The sequence below is a fragment of the Acomys russatus genome, chromosome 20 (assembly GCF_903995435.1).
Source record: "Acomys russatus chromosome 20, mAcoRus1.1, whole genome shotgun sequence".
In the NCBI taxonomy this organism is placed as follows: Eukaryota; Metazoa; Chordata; class Mammalia; order Rodentia; family Muridae; genus Acomys; species Acomys russatus.
Window position 1 is genome coordinate 3014249 of NC_067156.1, and position 24961 is coordinate 3039209.

Genomic DNA, 24961 nt, shown 5'->3' on the forward strand with positions numbered 1-24961 from the left:
GGAAGTAGGCTTTTTCCTATGTGTGAACTGAGTAGCACTACTGGCAGCCAGCGTGCTTGCACAGCCCCACTGCTGGCAGTGTGCTTGTATACCCCTTTAGCAAACAGAATATGCATTTCTGTTGGGCATGTACCCAGGCATGTACGTGCTGTGTCCTCCTATGTTTGGCTTTGATAAATATCACCAGCTTTCCAAAATGATTAACCAAACCTACTCCCTAATTCCCATTAAATGTGTGCTTGTGCCTCAGTTTCTCTATTCTGTAGGTAAGAGACATTTGGTTTGCATCTAATTGCTTTTGGTGTGATTGCAAATCAAGGCCATTTTCAATACTCATGTGACAGTTTCTTTAAGGATATAGTGGTTGTCATTTTAAATACCTAGCTTGTTTTAGTTTTTTTAACCTATTTGTATTGTTGCTATAGCAGAATACCCAAGTCTGAGTAACTTATAAAGAGAAGAGGTTTGCATGGTTCTGGAGTCTGGGAAGTCCAAGATCAGGCAGCCATATCTCGGCATATCATAGCACGGCTGAGAGTGCCACGTGGTAGGAGCTCATGGCCAGTAGTTATTGGTCATTTGTTCAAGAGAAAAGGGGCCAAAGCAACTGGTGCTTCCTAACAACCCACTGGTAATGCCTGACCCCACCTGTGAAGGAAGAACTCACTTCTGTAACACGTTTTTAATCTGTTCATGAGGGCTCTGGCCCATACTCTAACTGCTTCCATGAGGCCTGCCCCTCAACAGTGCAGTGAAGAATTAAGTCCTGCCATGAGTTTTAGAGAGTGTGTAGCAGAGTGCCTGGGTGGGTCAGAACCAAGGTGTGCTGCACGCGTTGCTCGTGCCAGAGTTATTGGCAGGGGAGTGAAAAGGCATGAGGAGGGGAGAGAGAGAGAGAAGGGGGGGGGAGGGAGAGAGAGAACTGTGATGGTGGGGGCCTTTTAAAAGATATGCATGCCACATTTGATGGCTGGTGATGATGTGGCTGCTGGTGCTGAGTCGCCTGGCAACTTGAATTTTGGTAGAAACCAGCTGTAGCAACATCTCATGTCCTAGTCATTCTCATCTCCTCAGTTTGAGAGTCCTTCTTCCCTGCTCCTTTTTCTTCTCAGAATCAAGTAACCCTGAGAGGACTCATACCACACCTGGGCCGACACGTCTTTGTCATCCATTTTCATCAAGCAGAGCACCCAAGGTTTCCCACAGAGGTGTATGTGGATGGAGGGAGACAGTGGTCAGGTGAGCAGCCACGAGCGGGCTCCAGGACATGTGCCTGACGCTGCCCTGGCAGCCACGTGACAGCACCTCTCCCTCCCCAGGGTCCTTCCTTGCCACTTTTTGTCCCCATTTACTTGGCTGCCGGGACCAAGTGATCGCTGATGGCCAGGTGGAGTTTGACATCTCAGAAGCAGAGGTTGCTGTGACGGTGAAGATTCCAGAAGGAAAGTCTTTAACGTTGGTGCGTTCTGCTTAGCCTTCAGTTTGCTCCTTCCTTTGTCAGCCATGGTGTGTTGGGCTCCTGGCAACACTTTCTCCAAGGAATTAAAATTAATCTTGTATGGAAAGATTGATAATTTGTTGAAAAGTGTTAGTGTCTTACAAACTAAAGATGGAACAGTGTGACAGTCAAAGCCAGGAGAATAGGAATGGTAGCCTAAGCACCTGCTTACCCAGCCTCTGCTTACCTACTGGTCCCTCTCTGAAGCTTTTACCCTCCCGACTTCTTTTTGTCACTTTCTGTCACTCTCTCCTGTCCCCTGTTAGTGATTTTCCTTACCCCATCTGCATATGTGCTATGCTCCAGGTGCCACTCTGAGACCCCTCTGTCATTTCTCTATGGATATCATCCATGCCTGTTGGGGTTGTTCTCTTATTTGTAGGAACAGTACCTACATCTCTGAATTCACTCTCGAGCTCATCTCAACTCGAGGCCCAATATTTGACCATCAGGGGTCTCCTCTTGCTTTGCCCGACCTGCGTCTGGGGTCTCTGATGCTGTTTACCTTATTCAACTAGCTTCACACTGGTCCAGGTGCCTTGCTGTGTCCTTCCTGCTTTGCCCTGGTCATTCACTTTGTTCTGGCTCATGTGCCTCACTCTGAAGCTCATGGGCCTTCGTGCCTGCTTCTAACTCATCTTTCACCCATGTCTCCTGCCACCCCATGCTCCCCACTTTCATTCTATGACCCTAGTCATTCAAAAAAAACTCAGATATTCTATTTTGGCAATGCCAGTGGTGCTCTTTTCTAGAATCTTCTACCTGCTTTTGTACCTGGCAAAATCCTGTTGGCCAATGGTGAGCTTGGCTTAGAGTTAATTCACTGTTTCCTTTAGGATGTTTAGAGAAACAGCAAGAGTTTGCTGGGTTCTACTCTGTGGTCCTCTGTGCTATGCTTGTGCCTCCTCCTTCCTCTGAGGATGCTACCATTCCAGAGCAGAGGGCATTCATTCTTGCATAGCCCTGTGCCTAGAGCACGGCCTGGCACATGGTGCCCTGCAGACGTTTATGGAACACAGGAGAACAATGGGCTCTTTGTCAGCCACAAGCTGGTAAGCAGTTGTCAAGGACATTGAATCTTCCCACTGGGTTTGCGGGCACCATAGCTTGGCATGTACAGGTGTGGTACCAAACCACACACTTCAGTTATTCAGTGTGACGTACTGTATTGCTTTTCTGTTGCTGTGATAAAAACACTATGACCGGGGCAACAGATAGGAGGAAGGGTTTATTTGGCCTTGTGGTTTCCAGAGGAAAAGCATCCACCATGGAGGGAGGAATAGTGGCAGGCAGCAGGCATAGCGAGCCAAATGCTGAGAGTGTACATCTTTAATAACAGTCAGGAAACACGAAGATGAAGTGGAGGAGTGAGTACACAAACTGGGGTCTCAAAGCCTGCCTCCAGTGATGCACATCCTCCCACAAGGCCACGCCTCCTAAGCCTCCCCAAATAGTGCTACCCATTGGGGATTATATACTCAAACTATGTAGGTCGTTTTTATTTAAGCCACAAGTGCTGAATAACATCAGAGGCAAGCCATGATATTAGATTCCCTGCTGATTCTACAACTTTAGTTTGCTTACCTTTAAAAATACAAAGCAATGTTCCCTGGAGAACCAGGGAGTCCCAGGCATGTGTCACATGGGGCCCAGCCATCCCTAACAGGACTTGCTCATCTGCAAGGCACCTTGAACCAACCACCACTTGACACTGCTACTCTTTATTCCATGGAGCAGGTGATTGAGGCGCCCTGCCAGGCTCACTGTTTCCTAGCAATGCGCACTGAGCTTTAACCCTGCCTTGGGCTTGCTGCCCCAGGCCCTTCATCCATCTCATTTTGGCATCTGAATAACAGGAAAGGATGTGGAGCAGTTCTCTTCCTCCATCACCGGTTAGTCGTGAGCATGCCCGCTGTAAATCCGAACACAGGCTGTTGGCTTTCTTTTAGGTCCGGATTCTAGTGATACCCACAGAGAATTACGACTACCAAATACTTCACAAAACATCAGTGGACAAGTCCGCCGAGTTCATCAGCAAGTGTGGAGGAGACAGTTTTTATATTGAGTAAGGGTCACTTTGTGGGAGGGCTCCGGCATGCATGGGGCATGCGCACATTCCCAGCCAGAGTAAGGTCTGGAGAAAGGCTAGCCTGGAGTCTGCTCTCCTCTTCTCACCACTTAGGAAAGCAGCAGTGAATCTGGGGTCTAAGGAAGGCGGTGTCCTTCTGTGCCCACCCCTCTATAAGAGACCTCGCCATGACCACACCCAACCTTGAACTCAGCAGAGACTTACCCTCAGCTTGGGTTTAGGGACCAGTTAGGAGTCTCTTGCCCCCTTGCTATCCTGTTTTTGATGCTTTGTATCCTAAAAGATGCCATACAGGGTGTCTTCCACTGACAAGGACATAGCCCAGATCCCCACTCACCTCACCTCTGTGGTGAGGACTGTGCCTTCTGTGCCCTGTCTTCTCTCATCCCTGAGTGCTAAGAACGTTGCAGCCTCAACACAAGCTCTGCCTTGGGACCCAGGGCCCTTCAGAGGCTTCTACGAAAAGCCAAGAACTCCAGAGGTCCTAAAGACAGACTCTTCTTGCACAGTGATGGCAGAAGCAAAGGTCCAGATCCAACTGCTGATCCACACCTTGGCCTTCATCCTTAGGAACATCACCCAGCAGCTAAGGCACCTCAGCTGCCTTATCTGTGAAACAGACCATGGCCTCATCACTCGGGTGGTTGTGAGGTTGAGATGTAGTTGAAGCTTCTTAACATACCAACAGATCCTCACTCTTTCTGCAAACTGTAACTCATGAGCCACACAGTTCATCCTGCAGCTGTCCCATCTCACCTAAGTTCCCACTCCCACTCCTGTGATGCCCTCTCCTGGAGCAGATGTTGGGGGAAGGGGCTGTCACTATCTGAATCCACAGTAGAGCCATTTTCCACTCCTTCCCAAACTCAGTGATCAGTGCCCCCCCGAAAGATGCTGCCCGGTAGAACTAATAGGAAGGGGAAGCTGGGAATAGACACACATCTCAGGTCATCGCTATGACTTATTTTGTTTCCACAGTCCCCAGGCAGCCTCTGGATTCTGTAAGAATTCTGCAAGGTCCCTGGTAGCCTTTTACCATAACGGTGCCCTGCCCTGTGAGTGCCACCCTGCTGGGGCTGCCAGCCATCACTGCAGTCCTGAGGGCGGGCAGTGCCCTTGCCGGCCCAACATCATCGGGAGGCAGTGCACCCGCTGTGCAACAGGCTACTATGGATTCCCACGCTGCAGGCGTAAGTGAGCACAGCCAGGCTTCTGAAGCCTTCTCTCGTCCCCAGAGGATGATGTCCATGCATGGCAGGCCTTCTCAAATGCCACCATTTTGGACACTCGTCTAGGAGCTTATGGCGAGGTCCTGATTCAAGAGACCTAGCTGGGGCCTAAAACTCTGCATTTCTTATAAAAATCCAGACTATCTCATGCCATACATCCACAAACTCCACTCTGAGTGGCAAGGCTCTAGGCTCTAAATATAAATGTGAGTGTATACTTAGCACATGGACAGCTCAGCCTCCCTCCTAGCAGAAGCCTTTTCATAAGCCCAGGGAAAACTCAGTTTAGATAGGACATTCAAGGTCTAATGGGCATATATGCACTGAATTAGAAACCATTGCATTTTTACTTAGGAACCACCCTGTAGCTTGATGCCCCGGGTCAGCCAATGATGTAAGGGGCAGTAAGAGACTTGGGTATGCAGACAGAGCATCACAAGGGGACCAGTATTTGTCTGAATAAACTAAAACAATCTCACTCCTGCATAATGTGCTGACCATGGAGCTGCAGTGCTTTGGGGAGCTGGGAGCCGCCTCAGAATGTCTTGAGCATTCACTACTTGGTGCCTTCTAGAGCCTTCTGATGAACAGGAGGCTCATGATAGTATGGATGGACAGCAACATGGTAGGTTTATGGATCACGTAACGTGGAGCCAGTTAGTTCAGCCGCCCCTCACTTGGGGGCCTCACCTGGGAGCACTTGGTCCTGATCACCATGGGCAGGGAGAGGAAACAATTTCCCCCAGACTTCTTGGAAACTTTTGGAAATCCAGTGGTTTGTGCAGTCCAGCTCTCACACAGTGTCTCTTTATCCCTTGGCAGCTTGTAATTGTGGCAGGCGCCTTTGTGAAGAGGTGACAGGGAAGTGTCTCTGCCCACCCCACACAGTCAGGCCCCAGTGTGAGGTCTGTGAGATGAATTCCTTCAACTTCCACCCCCTGGCTGGCTGTGAGGTCTGCAACTGCTCCAGGAAGGGCACCACTGAGGCGGCCATCTCTGAGTGTGACAGGGACAGCGGGCAGTGCAGGTAAGCTATGACGCACAAGTGTGCCAGATCCTGTCATGGGGCAGCCAGGTGCCATCTGTCCACATAGCGGCCATTGTCATTTTTCACTTCCCACTTGCACACTGTATTGGCATCGGGGTGGAGTTCGCAGCAAGAATAGGTTTTGATTGGTGGATTGGTTGGTCCATCCAGACTCAGGGCAGCCAGGTAGAAGCAGCCTTGCCTACTCATTCCAGCATGATGCCATACTTGGGTTGTGCTACATGTGTGTGCCACGGTCCCACTGTCTTGTTGCTTAGCTTTGATTGTTGACTTGGCATGACACAGAGTCATCTGGAAAGAAAGCCTCAGCCTGATCTAGACCATCCATCTTGACTCCCATCCCAGGTGATTCTAGACTACGTCAGCTTGACAAGCTCAACCACCGCAGGGCTCCATGGCAGGGGCTGTTAGTGGAGAGCCAGACAGGGTTCAGGAACCACTGCGATCCAGTGCACAGTAGCCAAGAAGTGGTGGTCGTGTTAGTTACTTTCTCCTGTTGCCGTGTTAAAATGCCCTGGCAAAAGTAAGTAAGTAAGAGAGAGGGGTTCATAGTTTAGAGTTACAGCCTATTATGCCAGGAAGGTAAGATGGAAGGGTCTTGAAGTAGCTAATCCCATGCATCTGCAGCCAGGAAACAGGGGTTGGTGACAGCCAGTGCTCAGCCTGCTCTCTTTATTCAGGGCTGGGCATCTCATGCCTCATTTAACCCCTCTGGAAAGCAGTCCCACCCCCACGCTCCCATCCCCCAACCCTGTGCCTAGGGGCTCCCCTCCTAGGTGATCCTAGGTCCTGTCAGTTTGACAGCCAACTGCCACAAGGACAACTGTCTGCTAGAGAATTGCTAAAGGGTTTGATTGAGTAGGCCAGGGAGTAAACACTAGTGTCACCAGGGAAAGGGTGACCAATTTAATCACAGCAGAGCTAGGAAGTAGCCACAGGGCAAAATACCAGGATTCAGACCCTAGGGGGAAAAGGCTGGTGAAAAGTCAATTGGGGTGTTATAGCACGGAAATGGAAGCATCCCATGTGTAGGCCAGCCAGGCTTATGCAGGAGACGGCCCAACCAGTGAGGAAACTGAGTTAGTCAGTCAATAGATGAGTGGTAGAACATCTGTTACATTACATAGTAGAATTTTATTCAGCCATAAGGAAAAATGAAATGATAACATTTGTAGGTAAACGGACGAGCTGGAGGACACAGTATTACATGAAGTAACCCAGGCTCAGACAGACAAATACTACACGTTCCCTGTCATATATGGATTCTAGCTTGTTCATATGTGCATCTATGTGAGAACGGGTATGGGTCATAGAGCTGGGGTGGCATGAGGTGGGAAGCAAGGCTTTCAGATAGAGGAGTGGGGCGGATAATAGAACACAAGAAAGAGGAAGGTGACCCCTACAGAGGGAGGACATAAGTTGATATGATGGAAAAGAGTGGTGTGCGGAGGGCGGGATCTTCCACAACTGACTATGTATGGAAATGCCATAAGGAAACCTCTATTACTTTATAGGCTAACTACAAATTTAAACGAAACATTACCATCCTTCCCTCTCACCCTCCTGCTGACCACGCATGTGGAGTGGGATGTGGGGAGGGGGACAGGCCTCAGTGACTGCAGCTTGAGGGCAAATGTATTAATGTCCTGTGGCTGCTCTGAGAGAGGACCCAGGTGGGGGTCTAAAGCAACACTTATGTACCCTCCCTCAGCTGTATGGCCAGAAATCTGAAGCCAGGTGAAGCTTTGTGGAAGAACCTGGTTCATGCCCCCCCCCCCCCCCGGCCTATCCTTTGAACCTGGTGTTGCCAGCATTCCTTGGAGTTCTTGGCTTGTGGCCCCATCACTCCGATCTCTGTCACATCCCCACATGCTATTTTCCTATTCTGTATCTCTCCCGCGTGGTGCTGTCCTCTCCCTGTGGGTATCTCTCTTTTGTTTGCAGTCAGGCTGGCCTGTTATCTTGCATATTCTAGGATTGCTTCATCTTCACTACAAAGAATTGTTTTGGGGTAACAGCCCATTGTTGGAACTGAAGGTTAGAAGCAGAACGTCTGCAGGCATTGGTGGGCACAGTTCAACTCGCCATCACAGCAGTTTCACTGCGCCAGAAAGAGCCCTTCACCAGCATGCCGACAGCCGTTGCCTGTGCCTGCTGCCTCCTTGGGGTGGGGGACCTCGTAGGAAATAGAGAGACAGATGAGTCATGAACCGTCCTAAGACTTTTAAACCACAACCGTGAGTCCTGCCTGAGTCAACTAGTCAGTCAACAATCAGGCATGGGCCTCTCGGTGATGCTGAGGCTTAATCACAGGAAGCGAAGGAATTGAGACGTGTGGCCAGAGAATCCATGTTCAGACAGGGAGAAAAGTCAGAGAACTCAGTCTAATCTCCAACTGTTGGGCAGAAGGACCCCAGAGTTTCCCGGTACTGCTGACACAATGGGGAAAGGGGCATTAGAAACACATAAAACCAGTTAAAGCAGCAGGAGATAATAGATGGGATTGCCATGGTATTTTAGGAAATTATCCTGAGGAATTTTAACAACCCACTCCAAGCCAATGATAATTTAACTGACTAGAAAGGTCTTAACTTAAGAGCAAGGATCTCATGCTTACATGGCAGGCACTTTGCCCACTGAGCCATCTCCCCATCCTGTGTAAAACCGGCTTCCCTATGAACAGGAGAGTTCCAGATGGCAGCAAGGAGGACTGGGCTTAGAGACACCTAAAGGTTGACCAAGAGAAGGAGTTGGTGATCTCTGGCATTGGCAGCCAAAGGGAAACAAACGTCCTTTCCCAGCAATGCAAAGCTCAGTGGGAGCTGTACCAGCATCCACAAACTACGGTGCTTAAAAGTTAGCCTTCCATGTTGGATTTGCTGCTGACAGATGGTAAAACCTGCCCTTTCAACCAAGTCAAGCCATTACACATGTTAATCTATTTTAAAATGCATTAGTAAATAATCATAACCATCCACAATGCTCAATCTTTATTTCATTACACTGTTGTAAATTTTAATGAATTTAGGAATAACTTATTGGAAGCACAAAATTGAGACTTCAAGCCGTGTTTAGCATAGGTAATACAGATATTATCATACCTAGAAGGCCTGGGGCAGGTCTCTCTGCCCTTTGGAGTCCCCGTTCCCAGCACCTATCGGCAAAATCATCTCTAATTTCTAATCTAATTGTAAACTTCTTATTATTTTATTTTGTTGTTCAATCTCTCATTGCACCAAGACAATATTGTATCAACTCTAGGCTGTTATTCTGGGCAACCGTGATAGCCTGAAGTTCCGACAGTGTGCTGTTTGAACACAGTGCTAGTTTTTGTAGCAATATAAAGCAGCAGGTGCATGGATTTAATGAAATAGAATACCAGGGGAAATAAGTTTCTGCCTGCTTTCAGTAATGGAAAATGGATACTGCTTGGTTCTGGAAATGCCTCAAAGGGCTATAATATGTTCAGAAAGAGGCTGATCTCTGTCGGTCACTGGTAGAGACAGGAAGCTGGGATACTGCTTGTAGAATTTCCATGTGGGAATCCCCTTTGAGCTGTTTTAAGGTGGATTAGGGAGATGTCCCTACACCATGGGTGGGCAGTGAAGCGGGTGTCCCACATGCCTTTTCAGGCTTTCTCTGAGAAGCCTGTTGGTATGACTTCCATCTCAGCTGCTCCTCACCGTGGCCACCCAGGTAAGATGGAGCCTAGAATCCCAGAAAAGACTGGGCATTCTTGGGGTCAAAAGGGCCTGGCGACTTGGGATGGCAATTCTTTTGATGACTAACCATAATAGGAATGAGGCACCAGGCAATGTTGTCACCAGGGAAAGTAGGGACTGGAGGTCTCCTTCTGTTGTCCTTCATGTCCTGTGGCATCTCTCTCTCCTCCCCGGAATGATCTATCTCAGGCTGTTCCCATATCCTCAGTCCTCAGTGAAGAGCTGTGTGGTCTGAGTTTCAGCAGGTTGTGTCCTGCCTTACCACTCCCTGTTTGGTGACCTTAAGCAAATCCCTGCTCTCCTCTGGCCTTTATTCTTCTGTAAAATAGGAATGCTCTATCCCACAGAGCATCCATACATAACATATACACGTGTTATATATAGTATGCTATCCTATGTACTATATATTACATATATGTGTTACGTATAACACGTGCTATATATAATATGTACTATATGCGTGTGCTATATAAATGTATATATTATATGCACATATAAACATATGTATTATATAATATATAGTGAATATAATTAGACAATTATATATCATGTGTAAACGTCCTTAAAACACACCCTCAATACCCAGTGAATATTAGTTGTTGCTAGTATTTGTTAGGGCCATGTCTGTCCTGCCTCTTTCTGTGTTCTGTGTTCTGTTTCCCTGAGACCCGCCCCTTCTCCTGTACTTACTCGCCTCTACTCCTGAGCATCTCCCAGTCACACACGCCCCGTCCTGACCCTCAGTGGCCATCATTCCATCTTCACTGCAAATCACCCCACCTGGATTCTCTGACTGGCTTTACTTAGGACCATGTCCCCAAATTCCTCTCACATATAAATGAAAAGATTTTTTTATTTGATTTGTTTGTATGTCCATGTGCATGTGTATGTGTTGACATGTGTATATGTACATGTGTGTGCAGGTGCCCTCAGAGGCCAGAAGTGAGTGTTGGGTTCCTGGGAGCTGGAGTTACCCACATGACGTGAGTGCTGGGAACAGAACTCCAGTAATTACGACAGAGCAGTAAATGCTCAGAGCCACTGTGCCTTCTCTACAGCCCCTAGTGAAATAATACTTTTATGATCTTTTAATGGAACCACCTTCTTAGCTTATCTTTAACTTCTAAGTTCTAAGTCAGTCTGACCCCCATATCACTGTCTCGCCTTGCAAGCTCTTCAAGCCATTGTTTCACCTCTTAGACTTAAAAATAATCTGCTTAACAATGATGGCTTCTTTCTTGTTATTAAGATACCAACATTTCAGACTTTAAAACTCATTTTAAACTACATCCAGTCACATGTTGACTTCCGCCAAGGCACAGGCTTTCCTCATCAGGTCTGTCCTCCCTCCTGGGTACCACCCTCGCTCGCTCAGTCCTTCTACCACTTCATGTAGGATCACTGCTGATGCACTCCTGGTTGGCTTCCTTCAAACTTATTTATTCACTCATTCAAGTAAGCAAGCAGCCAGCCAGAGGAGCCTGGTTGGTACCATGACAACAGGGAAGAAAAGGGAAACTTCCTCTCTGAAATCTGTCTGAACATCTCTTAAACTGGCCGAGAGTCATCCCAACCTGACACATTTCTTTGGGGGAGACGCTGGATCCCTAGTTTAACAGGAATATGCTAACTCACAATTATACTAAGTTTTAACCTCTGTTTTCTACCGAGTTCTGTCACTAGTACATAATACTGTTAGTTCGTGAAATTTGGGACAATACTGACAAATTCATGTTTCCAATTCTTTTGTGTATCAGAATCTTTATTTAAATGTTTGGTCATACCTAGAACTGAAAACTCACAGAAAGAATGTGTAGCTGGGGTTTTGGCTACTTTATTAGGTTCTTTTTCCTATCTCCCTACACCATCCATATCCCTTCCAATCCCCCAATACCAGGTAGGAAAGAAAGAAGGTTTGTGGGGCATTATTATCATTAGGTTATTTCCTTCTGATTAGGGGAGTTGAGTTCCTTAGTGTAAGTACAATCTTCGTCATTACGATATCTCCAAGCATCAACCAGAAATCCAGCAACCTGCAACAATCAGGAACCCGCAAAAGCAGCTGCAGGAAGCAGCAGCAGCAACAGGGACCACCAACAGCAGCAGCAACAGAGACTAGCAGCAGCAGCAGGGACAGCAACCTCTGCTTCTCTCGGGGCTCTAGCATTTTTATACCCTCTCAAAAAGCCAAGCCTAAACTATTTTTAGCTGGCAAAATCATGCCCCTCCTAGAGCACAAGACAAATCCATAACTGCTGTGGACAGTCTGAAGCAGCCACATATCCCATACCTGGGATTAAAACAAAAACATATTCCCAGCATAACTGGGTTTTTAAAGAAACCAGAATTCTCACTACAAGAGTGAGACTCACAAAATACAGAGATGGTACAACCATTTTAACACAATCAAGCGTAATATTTATTCATCCTATTTCTTACGCTATTAATTTTTTACACCCCCAGGTCTGCAGTGAAACTGTGCTAAGGTCAAGTGGCTTGATCAACCTCGTCCCTCTCCCTGCAATGTCCCTTGACACAGAGATGTGTGACATGGAAGCCATCAATAATTCTCAGATGAGTGAATGAATGGAGTTTGATGCAACCATAATATGAAGGGAACCATTGTATTTAATAACAAAAAGACAGCATTCTCCCCAGTGCATCTGAACCAGGTCTCCTACGAGATGCTTGCAGGCACCGACACATGCATGTGGACAGATATTTTCACACCACTGTCTCAGAGGTGACTTCATGGACCCACATCCCTGGAGCTGCCCTGCTGTTTCTGCAGGTGATAGTGTGAACGCAATCCTGTAGGCTCCGCAGGGCAGCCCACACTTGGATTGCCAAGAATCTCTCTGGAGAAGTGTACAAGGTCAGGCTAACTTGAGATGGGTTTAGAAGATATTTTGGAGTTTCTTTTTTTGTTCTGGTTGTCATGACACCGCCCCAGACTCTTGGTTGCTTGATCTTACACAGGATCCAGCAGCTCAGTGATGCAAATAGTGCATTACTCTGGAATACAGAGTCTGGGTTCTTAAATCTCTGCTTACCACTGATTCCTATTTTGTGTTTTCCCCTCCATTCTTGTGCACTCAGCTGCCATGTGCGTGCTGGGTGAACTTGGGAACTGGGTCCAGTGTGACAGACACAGTTGCCCATCATCCCTTCCATGTCATCAGCTCACTAGGGTTCTGAAGTCAACAGGCAGAAAGAGACATACGACACAGAGAGCCAGAGATGGACAGAGACTCAGAGAGAGAGAGAGAGAGAGAGAGAGAGAGAGAGAGAGAGAGAGACAGACAGACAGACAGACAGACAGACAGACAGACAGACAAAAAGAGGCAGAGAGCCAGCCCCTCCCACAGCTGCCCTAGCTACGGCATGCAACCATGCCTTCCTTTTCCAACAAACTTAGACTATAACGCTGGTGATTCCATCAGCAGGCCACCTTCCTCCAAGTCTGGCATAGGACCTTGTTGTGAATGGAACATGAATGGACCTGCAGTTTCTAATACTATGGTGACCTGAATGTGAAATGTCTTCCTGCAGGCTCCTGTGTTTGCACAGGAAGGTTGTGGAATATTTAGGAGACCGAGATTTACTGGAAGAAGTGGGTGGGTAGAGATAGGCTTTGAAGGTGTATAGCCCAACCCTGCCTCTCTCGAGGCTTCGGGTGTGAGGATGCAATGTGACCAGCCAGGCCTCTGCTCTTGCCACCATGACTCCCCTGCCTGAAACCGTGTCTTCTGGATTGGAATGGTTCCCTTCTCACTGTAAGCCAGAGCAAACCTGTTCTTCCTCCTTTAAGTTGCTTTTGTGGAGATGTCTTATAGCCACAGGAAAGGAAACTATGATCACTATGGACAGGATGGAACTCACTTTAACATCCCGGGGTGTGGTTTCTATCTACTGCAAGTACCCACACACATGCACGTTTTTTTGCATGCTGCTTGGCTGCAAGCTTATTGCTTTCTTGTTCAGAAGTACTCAGCCACATCTGATCTGAGACTAAAGCATTCACTGTACAAGTTTTTTGGCACCAACGTTCAGTTAATGCAGCCTTGAGTCAGAACCCTGCGTGTTCACTAAACGGACCATCCTGGACCTAGGACAAGGTATCGTTTCATGAAAGCAGCACTGCTCCTCTTCCCCACGCAGCATCTTTTTTCCTCATTACCATGCCAACAGAGGAAGGACCCACCGAGTCTAAGAAGGTGCGTCTCCAAAGTCGCCCTGTGGCTCTAAGGTCATCCTTCCGATCCTCCATATTTGGATGTGAATCTGAAGTGACCTCACAGGTCCATGTTTTGAGCTCTTGTGCCCCAGTTTATGGAGTGGGGCATAGGGGAGGGCCTATGGAGGGTATACTCGGCCTTTGGTTCCTCTCTTGCTCTCTGCTTCCTGCCTGCCATGATGTGTCCAGCACCTCCCCCCACCTCCATGCACTAAGTTGCTGTGCCATGCCTTCTCTGCCATGGCAGGGTGAACCCCTCTGAAGCCACAAGTCAAACAGAAATTTACTCCCACAAGTCATTTCTGTCAGGTATTTTGGACAGGGTTATGAAAAGATTACTACTACCTGGAGTTTTCGATTCTTCCTATCTCTGGACCACCAGAGGTTGGTTGGTTTGTTTATATTTAGCATTTTATTGATTCTTTGTAAATTTCACAGAATGCACCCTGATCCCACTTGTCTCCCCATTCCTTCACACCCAACCTTCACCCTTGCAAACTCCTCCCCAAAAGAAAAAAAAAATCTCATCGTGGAAGCTGTAGTATGTTCCAGTGTGTCGTCACACAGTGTGCCCTTTTGTCCACACATCTTTACTGGCAAATGTTCACTGCAATGCGATATTGGTCTGATTCGAGGCCTCTGGCTTCTGCTGCATTATCAATCCTGGATCCTCACTCAGACTCCTCTCAGATATCCTGTTGTTGCCCTGTGGCATGGAGGTCCGGCAGCTTTGGATCTGCAGGACTGGCCCCTTCTCTTGTCCCAGCAGTTCATAGGTGGAGTAGATGTTAGGATAGGTCAACTCGAAGCCCTGGATCTAGACCTGGGCAGTAGCTGAGTTGGTCAGCCTGCCAGCTCTCCCATATCCATACCACAAGGGTGAGCTCTCTGGCACTACCCAGGCTACCTCATCAATGCCACAGCCAGTTGGGGCGTGGCCAGGTCTCCCACTCTCTTGTCCTCAGGGTCAGCTCTACTGTGCTGCCTAGGCAAGTGCAAGGCCTGCTCTCCCAAGTGATGAAGCTGGTGAGGGCCAGAGCCAGGTCTCCTGCTCTCTTGACCTCAGGGCCAGGTCTCCTGCTCTCTTGACCTCAGGGCCAGGTTTCCTGCTCTCTTGACCTCAGGGCCAGGTCTCCTGCTCTCTTGACCTCAGGGCCAGGTCTCCTGCTCTCTTGACCTCAGGGCCAGGTCTCCTGCTCTCTTGACCTCAGGGCCAGGTTTCCTGCTCTCTTGACCTCAGGGCCAGGTCTCCTGCTCTCTTGACCTCAGGGCCAGGTCTCCTGCTCTCTTGACCTCAGGGCCAGGTCTCCTGCTCTCTTGACCTCAGGGCCAGGTCTCCTGCTCTCTTGACCTCAGGGCCAGGTTTCCTGCCTGTCAGAGGTGGCGAGGAGCAAGTGGTGGATGGAATCTCTCCTCTGTCCATGCCACTGCACATCAGACAAGTGACAGTGCCAGCTTTCCTGCACTCATGCCCTCTAGGCCAGCTCACCTGAAACCAGGGCCAGCTCTCCTGTGCTTCCTGGGTGAGGTGTTCTGAATGCTGCCGCTGGTAAGGACAGGGACAGGTCTCCTGCTCTAAGGACATCGGGGCTAGCTCTCCTGATTGCCAGATGCTCAGACAAGGTGTGGGGTCGGCTCTGCACAGCCCTCCGATATCATCATGGCCCCAGGCGGCTGCCCAGACAGGGATGCCTGCTTGGCCTTTGGTAGTAACAGCCCCCTGATGCTGCAGGGCCACAGATCCAGACATGGCCCTCAGTGGCAGTACAGGCCAGGATTCACCAAGGCATTGTATGCCTCTCACTTCAGGCTGTCCCTCACAACTCTCAAATCTCCAGTTCAGCCTCTGTTCAATGTGCACACGTCCACCTGTTTCTCTTTCTCTTCCATTTCTCCACCTCTTATTTGCTCATCTTAGTGGCACCTGGGGCCTCTGAGTGTCCGGAGTCACCTCAGGAATGCTATTTCCTGCCCGTGCCCTGTGGCACTGGGCTGGGTTTTGTTGGGCATGGTCCACCAGCCTGGGCTCTGAGACACTGTGCAAGAGTGATGGTGAGGTGGGGGTGCTCTCCACCAGAGTTCTTGTATTCCACATTGCTGCCTTTTCAGAAATAGAGCACTGTCTGAAAACAGACTCTTGTTTTGTCTTTGTTTTTGTTTCTGCTGTCTGACTGAATTTAGTTTGAGGTTCAAAAGAATGGACTGAATGATATTAACCTAGGGTCCAGAAGCCTTCTTATAGGGAAAGGCAATGTGTGTGTGTGTGTGTGTGTGTGTGTGTGTGTGTGTGTGATGTAGGATGTGTGTGTATAGAATGTGTATGTATGTATAGGATGCATATGTGTAGGGTGTGTGTAGGATGTGCGTATAAAGTGTGTATACATGTGTGTAGGGTATGTATAGTGTGTGTGTATAGGATGTATGTGTGTGGAGCGTGTGTGTAGGGTGTGTGTGTATAGGGTGTATATGTAGCTTGTGTCTATGTAGTGTATATGTATGTATGTAGGGTATGTCTAGTGTATGTGTCGTGTGTATGTATATGTGTGTGTATAGTGTATGTATGTATGTGTGTGTGGGGTGTGTGTGTGTGTGTACTGTATGTGTAGGGTATGTGTGTACATAGGGTGTATGTGTAGAATATGTGTGTATAGGGTGTGAGTGTAGGGGATGTGTATGTATAGGGTATGTGTATATGTGTAGTGTGTATAGGAAGCATGTATGTGTAGGGTTGTGTGTATGTACAAGGTGTAGGATGTGTATAGGGTGTGTGTGTGTGTGTGTGTGTGTGTGTGTGTGTGTGTGTGTGTGTGTGTGTAAGGTGGCCCATAGCTTATCCAGCTTCTCTACCATATCCCTGATCCCCTTTCAGACTTTCTGATGCTTCAAGCAGAATGTTCATGAATTCTGCCTGTGTGGTTCTGGGTGCCCCTCACCCCACACCTACAATGGCGAAGCTGTAGTCCTCAGGGAAGTTCCTTCCTTCTGAAACCATGTAATATCCAACAGTGAGGATGTGAGCTAGCCATGCCTGAAGAACTGACCTGAACTTGGGCTTCTCAGCTGGCCTTTCTAGTGACACTGACCTCACCTTCTCTGGTGTGCCCGGTGCATGTGGCCCTGTGCTCCTCTTGGCCTGTGTTAACCATCACACAAACACTCCAGAGTATGCAAGGTGCTTGCTGGTCCATGTCCTATGCACTTGCCTCAGGTGGCTCCTCTTGCCCTCTGCTTCCCTTGGCCACTTCCTGTCCACATGCAGCTACTCACTGATCACTTTTTTCCTTGACCTCCATGGGGCTCTGGGATCCATCCTACCAGTGAGCAGGAAACTGAGGACTTTTCTTCATCTTCTCTTCTTCCATGTCTCATGGAAGATGTTAAAAGTCCCAGAAGCCTTGACTCAAAATACTTTTAACCATTTCTCTTCCCCACCCTGAGTCCCTCTTCTGACCTGGAAGCCTCCCATCGGAACCCCTCCCTCAACTCCACCTTCCTCACAGTCCAGCCACACCCTCTCCTCCTAGGGCATCTCTTCACCGTGCAATACCTGGCTTAGGAGTAGCCACACAGGGATTTGCATGTATTCCTGCAGACCAGCAAACGTTCAGCAACTTGTAAAGACAATACATTTCATAAATGACACCCGGTTAGAACATGTCTTGGTTAGGGTTTCTATTTCCGTGATAAAACACTATAACCAAAAAGCAACTTGAGGAGGAAACAGTTTATCTAGCTTACAGGTCTACAGTGCTGTTCATCACCAAAGGAAGTCAGGACAGGAATTCAAACAGGGCAGGAACCGAGAGGCAGCAACTGATGCAGAGGCCATGGAGGGGTGATGCCTGCTAGCTTGCTCACTCTGTTTTCTTATAGAACCCAGGACTACCAGCCCAGAGGCGGCATCACCCCTCCCTCATGATCTCCCCCCCACCCATTGGTCGCTAGTGAAGAAAACGCCTTACAGCTGGATCTCATGGAGGCATTTCCACAACTGCAGCTCCTTCTCCTCTGATTAACACAAAACCTAAAACCAGCCAGTAGAGAACCCTAGCCAGTTTGCCTTCGGTGCACAGTTCTTAACAACAGTGCTACTGTGTACAGGACAGGGGCTTACCCCTCCTGGGCACCATTGAGCTCCAGCCTAGCTCGACAGACCTGACATCTGATAGTCTCTGTTTGAGCTTCAGCTCTTTGGTACCAAACATGTGATCTCAGGTCTCCATACTGTGCCCCTTCTGTCTGAAGCAGCAGCCCAGGTACCACCTTCCCCAGGGAAGCTGGTAACTCTTTTGTTCTGGACAGGCTGCTGTTCCCCTGAAGTCTGGTTAGACCCTGTGTGTCCTGTTCCCATGTGGGCTTTCTGGGGAGTGGCGTTATTCATCTTTGTACCTCCCAATTGTTAGCAAGGACCCTGATCCAGGGATCACAGAATCCATGGTGGTCATCCATGGTGGTCATCATCACCTTTTGTAAATACTCTTTTCTACTTTATAACCTCGCCCTTTCGGTGGATTTCAGCAGCCACACTCGGCCACCTTGTCTGTGTAACTGGCTTCTTGCAGTGACTGTTCTGTCACCACACAGGGAGGCCTTTCAGAACTGTGCACAGAGCAATGATGGGGAACTTTGTTTCCTTCCTTCCTGAACAGGTGCCAGCCTGGAATCACAGGGCAGCAGTGTGACAAGTGTGCTCCTGGTTTCCACCGGTTCCCTCAGTGTGTTCCCTGCACTTGTAACAGAGATGGGACTGAGCCTGAAGTGTGTGACCCAGGGACTGGGGCTTGTATATGCAAGGTAAGACAGGCCATGTGATGCCTGGGAGTCCTTCAGGGGAACTGGCCCATGATGCATTTCTGTGATGTGTGCAGCACTTTGTACATATTGACTCCCTTCATTGGCATAATTGAAGGAAAGTTCCTTCTCGTCCTTTGGAAAGGCTACAGACCCCTTCCCCGCTCCCTGTGATAACTGGCTAATAAGGATAAAGCCTTCCCATAAAAATAAACATGAATTGTTTTCTAAAGCATTGAGAGGTCCAAGGTATTCTTGTAGTTTGTTCTTGCATAAGACCCAAGATTATCCACCGCGCTGCAGGTGGGATTCGCATCCTAGCACACAAAGCTGAGCCAATTGCTCTCCTTCTGCTGGCCATCCCGGTGGTGCTGCCTCTGTGCATATCTCCTAAGCCAGGTGCACGGTGAAGAGGTGCCTGAGGAGGAGAGGGTGTGGCTGGACTGTGAGCAAGGTGGAGTTGAGGGAGGAGTTCCAATGGAAGGCTTCCATGTCAGGAGCTAGCTTCAGGAGGAGGGACTTAGGGTGGGAAGGAGAAATGGTTTCTTAAAGTATATGGAGTCAAGGCTTCTGGGACTTTTAAGATCTGAAGTGTCTTCCAGGACCCAGTCTTCATGTTTTGCTTCACCAGGAAAATGTGGAAGGCCCAGAATGCCAAGTGTGTCGAGAAGGATCATTCTTCTTGGACAGTGCGAACCCAAAGGGTTGTACCAGGTGCTTCTGTTTTGGGGTGAGCACTGGCTGTCAGAGTTCACATAAGCGGAGAGCTAAGGTACGTGAGGGCTTGCTCTTTGGGTTCTTGGTCCGTATCCGTAAGTGACGTAACAAGGGAATTGGCAGGACCGTTGATGTGCTTTTGAGTGCTGATGATTCACATCGCCAGTATTGCCCTCACTGCTCCTTGGCCTGCAGCACTCTCCCCAGAGACCATCGTGACTCTTTCTCAGATTATTCCGGTCTATGGTCAAGTGGCACATGCTCAATATGACTCTCACCGCTCCTCGTAAAATAGCTCATCCTGGTCATTTTCCATATTATTACCCTTGACTTCTCCGTAACTGTCTTTTCTTCCCTCGGTCAGTAGAATGTGAGCTCCTTAACAGATATCAGGGCATAGGACAGGATTTGGGATGTAAAAGATGCCCAGAGACACTCACTCAATGATAGGCTCTGTTGGCTTGTAAAAGATGATAAACTGTCCAGACGGACATCTGGATAGACAGGCCTGCAGGGGACGGGCCAGAAGCGCCACACACACTCACTCCTGTTGTCGTATTGTTATGACACACGACTTCCTTGAGGCCTCCCAGCACTGAGGAGCTCTCCAAAAATACCATTTATTGACTTCATAGAGCTCTCATTATGCTCGCATGATTGGTTAAGTCATTATCCATTGGTAATTGCCTGGCAATTGACCAATAGGACAGTTAGGGATGGGCTGAAAGCTCTACCCCTCTACACACCCGCTGGTGGTCTCTCTGTGTCTCCAGTTCCCATGGTGAGGCTAACTGGGGTGGGGCGCAGTAATCAGCATCTCGAAAGCATACAGAGCATGGTTTGCATGTGTGTAGATGAGCTTGTATGCGTGTGTGGGCCAGATGTTGACGCTGGTGCTTTATGGCGTGGGCTCTCTCTCTCTGAAGCTGGAGCTTAGCTTGCCAGCTCTGCTGCTCCACGCAGCCAGCTGGCTCTGGACCTATTGCATGTCTGCTCTCCGAGGCTTGGGATTACAAGTGAGCTGCCCCAGAATTTATATGTGTTCTAGGGCTTCAAACTCTGGTCTTTGCGCATGTGCGGCAAACACTTTAGTCTCTGTGCGGCTCCGCCAGCCCCCGCGGCACAGGTTTCTGTCATAGACATAGCACGTTCTTAATTCTCTTTTTTATGTTCTTCCTGTTTTAACTACCTTTTCAAATGTTTTATCACATTATAAATTTGCTTCCTTTGTATAGCATGCATGAGTGTGTGTGTGTGTGTGTGTGTGTGTGTGTGTGTGTGTGTGTGTGTGTACTCAGGAAAGGGTGCGTGCGTATGCATGTTGAAGTCAGAGGTCAATGTAAGTCTCTCTCTCTCTCTGTAATCTCCTTTTCAGTGTCTGAGATAGCTCCTCACTGACCTGGATTTTGCCAAGGCTAGACTGACTGGTATCCTCCTGTCTTCACTTCCCAAACCCTGGGGCTGTGGGTGTATGCCACCCCACCTCGCTTTTTTATGTGGGTTCTTGCTTGTGAAACAAGCGCCTTAACAATGGAGCCATCTCTCTAGCCATCTCTGTCTGCTTTTAAAAGCTAACTTCATAGAACTAAAGCTTTCATCAACCTTGTCTGTCCAGGCAGCAGTAGCAGTGTGCACATTGTTTTTGTGCAATTTTGTCCTATACATTTTGCCGCTTCCTGAATGGAAAATGGGCTGGTAAGTGGAGAACAGCCTAGTTTGTAAATTTGCTCTGTAGTCTCCCTTCTCACCCCTCATGGAGCCAGACAGCTTTATACCTAAGCTATTCCTTGTCCAGTCTTAGTTTTCCCTTCTAAATGGAGCCGGCTTCCTTGGTGACAAGGGAAATATTTTATTTGGCTACTGCATTCCACAACACATTTTTGTTTGTTTGTTTTTTGTTTTTTGCTTTTTCGAGACAGGGTTTCTCTGTGTAGCCTTGACTGTCCTGAACTTTGTAAACCAGGCTGGGCTCAAATTCACAGTGATCCACCTGCCTCTGCCTCTCAAGTGCTGGGATTAAAGGCATGCGCCACCACCACCCAGCCACACTTTTTTAAAAGTCCCTTTTAAATGTTGTTTTATACCTTTAAAAAACTAAATTAATTTGTTGACAATTTCATACATGTATAGAAAAAATTCTGATTAAGCCTTCCCCTTCCCCTCTTATCTCCTTCCTTCCTGTCCCCTTCCCAGTCCAATGACCCTTGGTTTGGTTTGGTTTCCCATTTAGTTTACTATGGTCATCTATATGATCAGTGAGAGCAGGATGGAGAGAGCAGTGGTTGCACCGCTGATGGCAATGATTGCTCCTTTCATGAATCTACCCACAAGAAGTAGTTCATCAGTGAGAGGGACGGGCTCTGAGTTCTTCCTATAGCCTTCTTCATGTGGACATCATCCTTTTAAAGATTTACTTATGCCACATGTATGTGCGTGTAGGTCATACATGTGGGCACATACACGTGCATGTGCCTCAGAGGGCAGAAGAGCCTGCCAACACCCTGGCACTGAAGTTTCAGGTCACTGTGAGCCACCCAGTGTGGGTGCCAGTTCCTCTGCACGAACACCACTGTTCTTGACCACTGAGCCATCTCTGCAGCCCTCGGACTCGCCTTTCAAAGGTGCAGCCTTTATTATTCATACACTTGGCTTTTGATTGTTTGAACAAAGAGTAACTAACTAATACATGTCAAGCACCAAGGTATGTGCTAACGTACAAAGATAAAGCCCACATACGGATGGTCACGTGCCTTCTGGTCATGATGGGTCAGACAGGAGCAGATTTGGGTGACAGACCTGTCACTGGGATCCCAGTGAGGACATGCTCATGGTGAGATGACTGGGGCTCGGCTGTGGCTCAGTGGTAAACTCCACACTACATGGATGCATAAAGAAAATCCTTGAGTCTAGGTGGCAAGTCTTGCCGTGATAACTGTGTAGACAGTCACTCTAAAAGCCACAATTGCTGCTCTCTAGTTCGTAGACATGATGGGCTGGCGTCTGGAGACAGTAGACGGTGTTGATGTCCCTGTGTCCTTCAACCCGGGCAGCAACAGCATGGTTGCAGATCTGCAGGAGCTACCGCCATCACTCCACGGTGCATCCTGGGTGGCACCTCCATCCTACCTAGGTGACAAGGTAACGATGGTCTGATGTTCTTCTGAGCCCTCTGTGGCCTCGCTGCTCAATTACACTTCCCAGAGGTCTGAGAGGAAGCATCTGGAAGCTTAGGTAACTAATGTGTAGAAATGAAGTTAGGCGACAAGGAAAGCGCCTGCCTCCTACCACATGGCGGGCTGCGAAGACGCCTCATATGGGTGTGTCCCACATACACACGAAGACGCCTCACAGGGATGTGTCCCACATACACGAGTTCCCAGAAAAGGAAGTCCTCCATGATATTTTTCTCAATTTGTACTTCCTGCCAAGGAATGCTCCTCTAGGGAAATATACATCCATTTAAATAATATCTGTTGCAAATGGACCAGGTGCTTTCAAATACTCTACTGAGGAGTCTTTGTTTTAAAGCAGAAAGGCTCAATGTCAGGAGAATAAAAGCTGAAAAGTGACTCACAAGATTATTAGAAGAGTCACAGGACCCGTGGCAGTTTGACTCGCGCAGCAGAGTCAGGCATATTTAATGGCGCTGCCCTGGGATCTTACCGCTGAGCCACAGACATGATCATGGCAGAGCCTGCCCATGATCTGAGTATAGAGGTCCAGGCCCCATGAAGAAGTTCGGCAGGATAGGAGATGTGAGAAAGGGTGTGTTTTACAGGGCCTGGCTCACCAGATGGCATTTCATATTGCACATGGCTTAAATGTCAGGGTGTTTATGGAGGTTCCATTATGTAGACAAAACTGATCGAGTTATCAGTCTTTGGGGAATTAACTCTATGTCTGTGAGTCAACTCAGTGTTGGCTCCAGATCTCCAATTCTGGATGAAGAAGAATGAGTTTCGACATTTTTGTGTACAGAGCACTGCTTTTCTTATGTGATCCACTTCTCTATTCCCTTCTAATCCTTGCCTCCTCTTGCTGGTTGGTTATTTGTCACTGTGCAAGAGTCTAAGGTGACAAGTAACTATGTTGTGTAGTTTCTGTGGCTGGGGGATCCAGGAGTCAGTGGCCCAGAGTCTCCCCTGGGGTTAACAGACAAGATGGCTAGTCATCTTGGAACTAGGTCCACTTGCTAAGGCCACTGCCATGGTTGCTAGTGGCCTTCCGTACCTTGCGGTCTCCAGCTAGAAGCCTCAGATCCCCACCACATGAGACCCTCCAAGCGTCCTCAAGGAGCCTTGTGACATGGTGGCTGGCTTCCGCAGAGTAACTGAGGAAGATGAATGCCCATTGACTTGTTATGAATCACTGAGTTGAGCCCCCCACACTCACGGGCAATGAAGCTTCACTTTTGTATCAGTTACTTTTCTGTCACTGCGATAAAACACCACAACCAAAAGCAATGCCGACGAGAAAGAGTTTGTCTTGGTGTTCCTGAGGGAGAGTCCGTGATGGTGGGAGAGGCATGGCAGCAGGTGGGTAGAGCAGGAAACCGGGGAATCACATCTCCTACCACCCAGAGAAAGAAGAAAGTGGCCTGGGAGTAGGGCAAGGCTGTGAACTCTCTGAGCCCATGCCTAGGGAGCCTGCACCTCCTGAAAGCTCTACAACCCCCCAATCAGCACAGTAGAGGACCACTTGTCTGAACCGGAGCCTGGGGTTGGGGGTGGGGGCAGCATTCCTAATTAAAGCCACTACAGCTTCGAAAGAGGACTATCAGAATTCTTGCACATATTTTAAAAGTCACCCTAGCCATCAAAAGGACAGTGTTTAAAATCAACTAGATGAGTCTAGATGTCTAGATGCTCGTTGGAAATGGGTCTGGGCCCTGTAAACACAGCCCTGGGAAGCTTCGTCAGGCTGCAGGTCCTAGGAGAAGCTTCTATGGACTAGAATCCCAGAGCAGCCTCCCTGCTCTCACTTGGACCAGTGCTTTGTTCTCAGTGAGGTGATGTTGCCCTTGACACACTCTCATCCCTCCCTCATTCCTAGCTGATTGTAAAGGTGAGAGAGGCCAGGAGCAGAGGTGAAGTAGTTGACAGAAAACTATATTCACTGTGCCATTGCCACCAAGGTCACACTGTGCTATCCCAATCCATACCTGCAAGATAGATGGCTTCTCTCTCCAGCAAAATTTATAATAATATAGGGAATAGTCACCATCTGCTTTCAAGGGATTTTTTTTTGGAAACTTTATTTTTAGAGGTTTATTTTGCAACTGATATATCTATTTCTCCCAGTTAAATAATAGATTTTTAGAATTTCCTTGGATTAAGAAAACTTTTTATTTAGTAATCATGGGAGAGAAAAATCTCATTTGTTGCAGTGTAATTGTTATTTTTTCTTTTAATAAGTGTACTTTCTTAATTTAAAAAATTCTTTTATGTGCATTGGTGTTTTATTGCATGTATGAGGGTACCAGATCCTCAGGAACTGGGGTTACAGACAGTTGTGAGCTGCCATGTGGGTGTTGAGAATTGAACCCAGGTCTTCTGAAAGACCAGCCAGTGATCATAACAACTGAGTGATCTACGCAGCCCCTACATTCTCAATTATAAGAAAAAAATGTT

The 24961-nt window shown here is 48.1% G+C and overlaps 1 protein-coding gene across 1 annotated transcript in view; it reads left to right on the top strand.

Moving 5' to 3' along the window:
• Positions 1 to 24961, top strand: part of Lama3 (laminin subunit alpha 3) — a 227444-nt gene that overhangs the window by 121975 nt on the left and 80508 nt on the right. The window contains exons 28-35 of the mRNA XM_051163755.1: positions 1113 to 1239; positions 1320 to 1459; positions 3448 to 3563; positions 4566 to 4777; positions 5639 to 5843; positions 18473 to 18617; positions 19246 to 19386; positions 22308 to 22469. Coding sequence (XP_051019712.1) covers positions 1113 to 1239; positions 1320 to 1459; positions 3448 to 3563; positions 4566 to 4777; positions 5639 to 5843; positions 18473 to 18617; positions 19246 to 19386; positions 22308 to 22469 — 1248 coding nt within the window. The remainder of the gene's footprint in view (positions 1 to 1112; positions 1240 to 1319; positions 1460 to 3447; positions 3564 to 4565; positions 4778 to 5638; positions 5844 to 18472; positions 18618 to 19245; positions 19387 to 22307; positions 22470 to 24961) is intronic.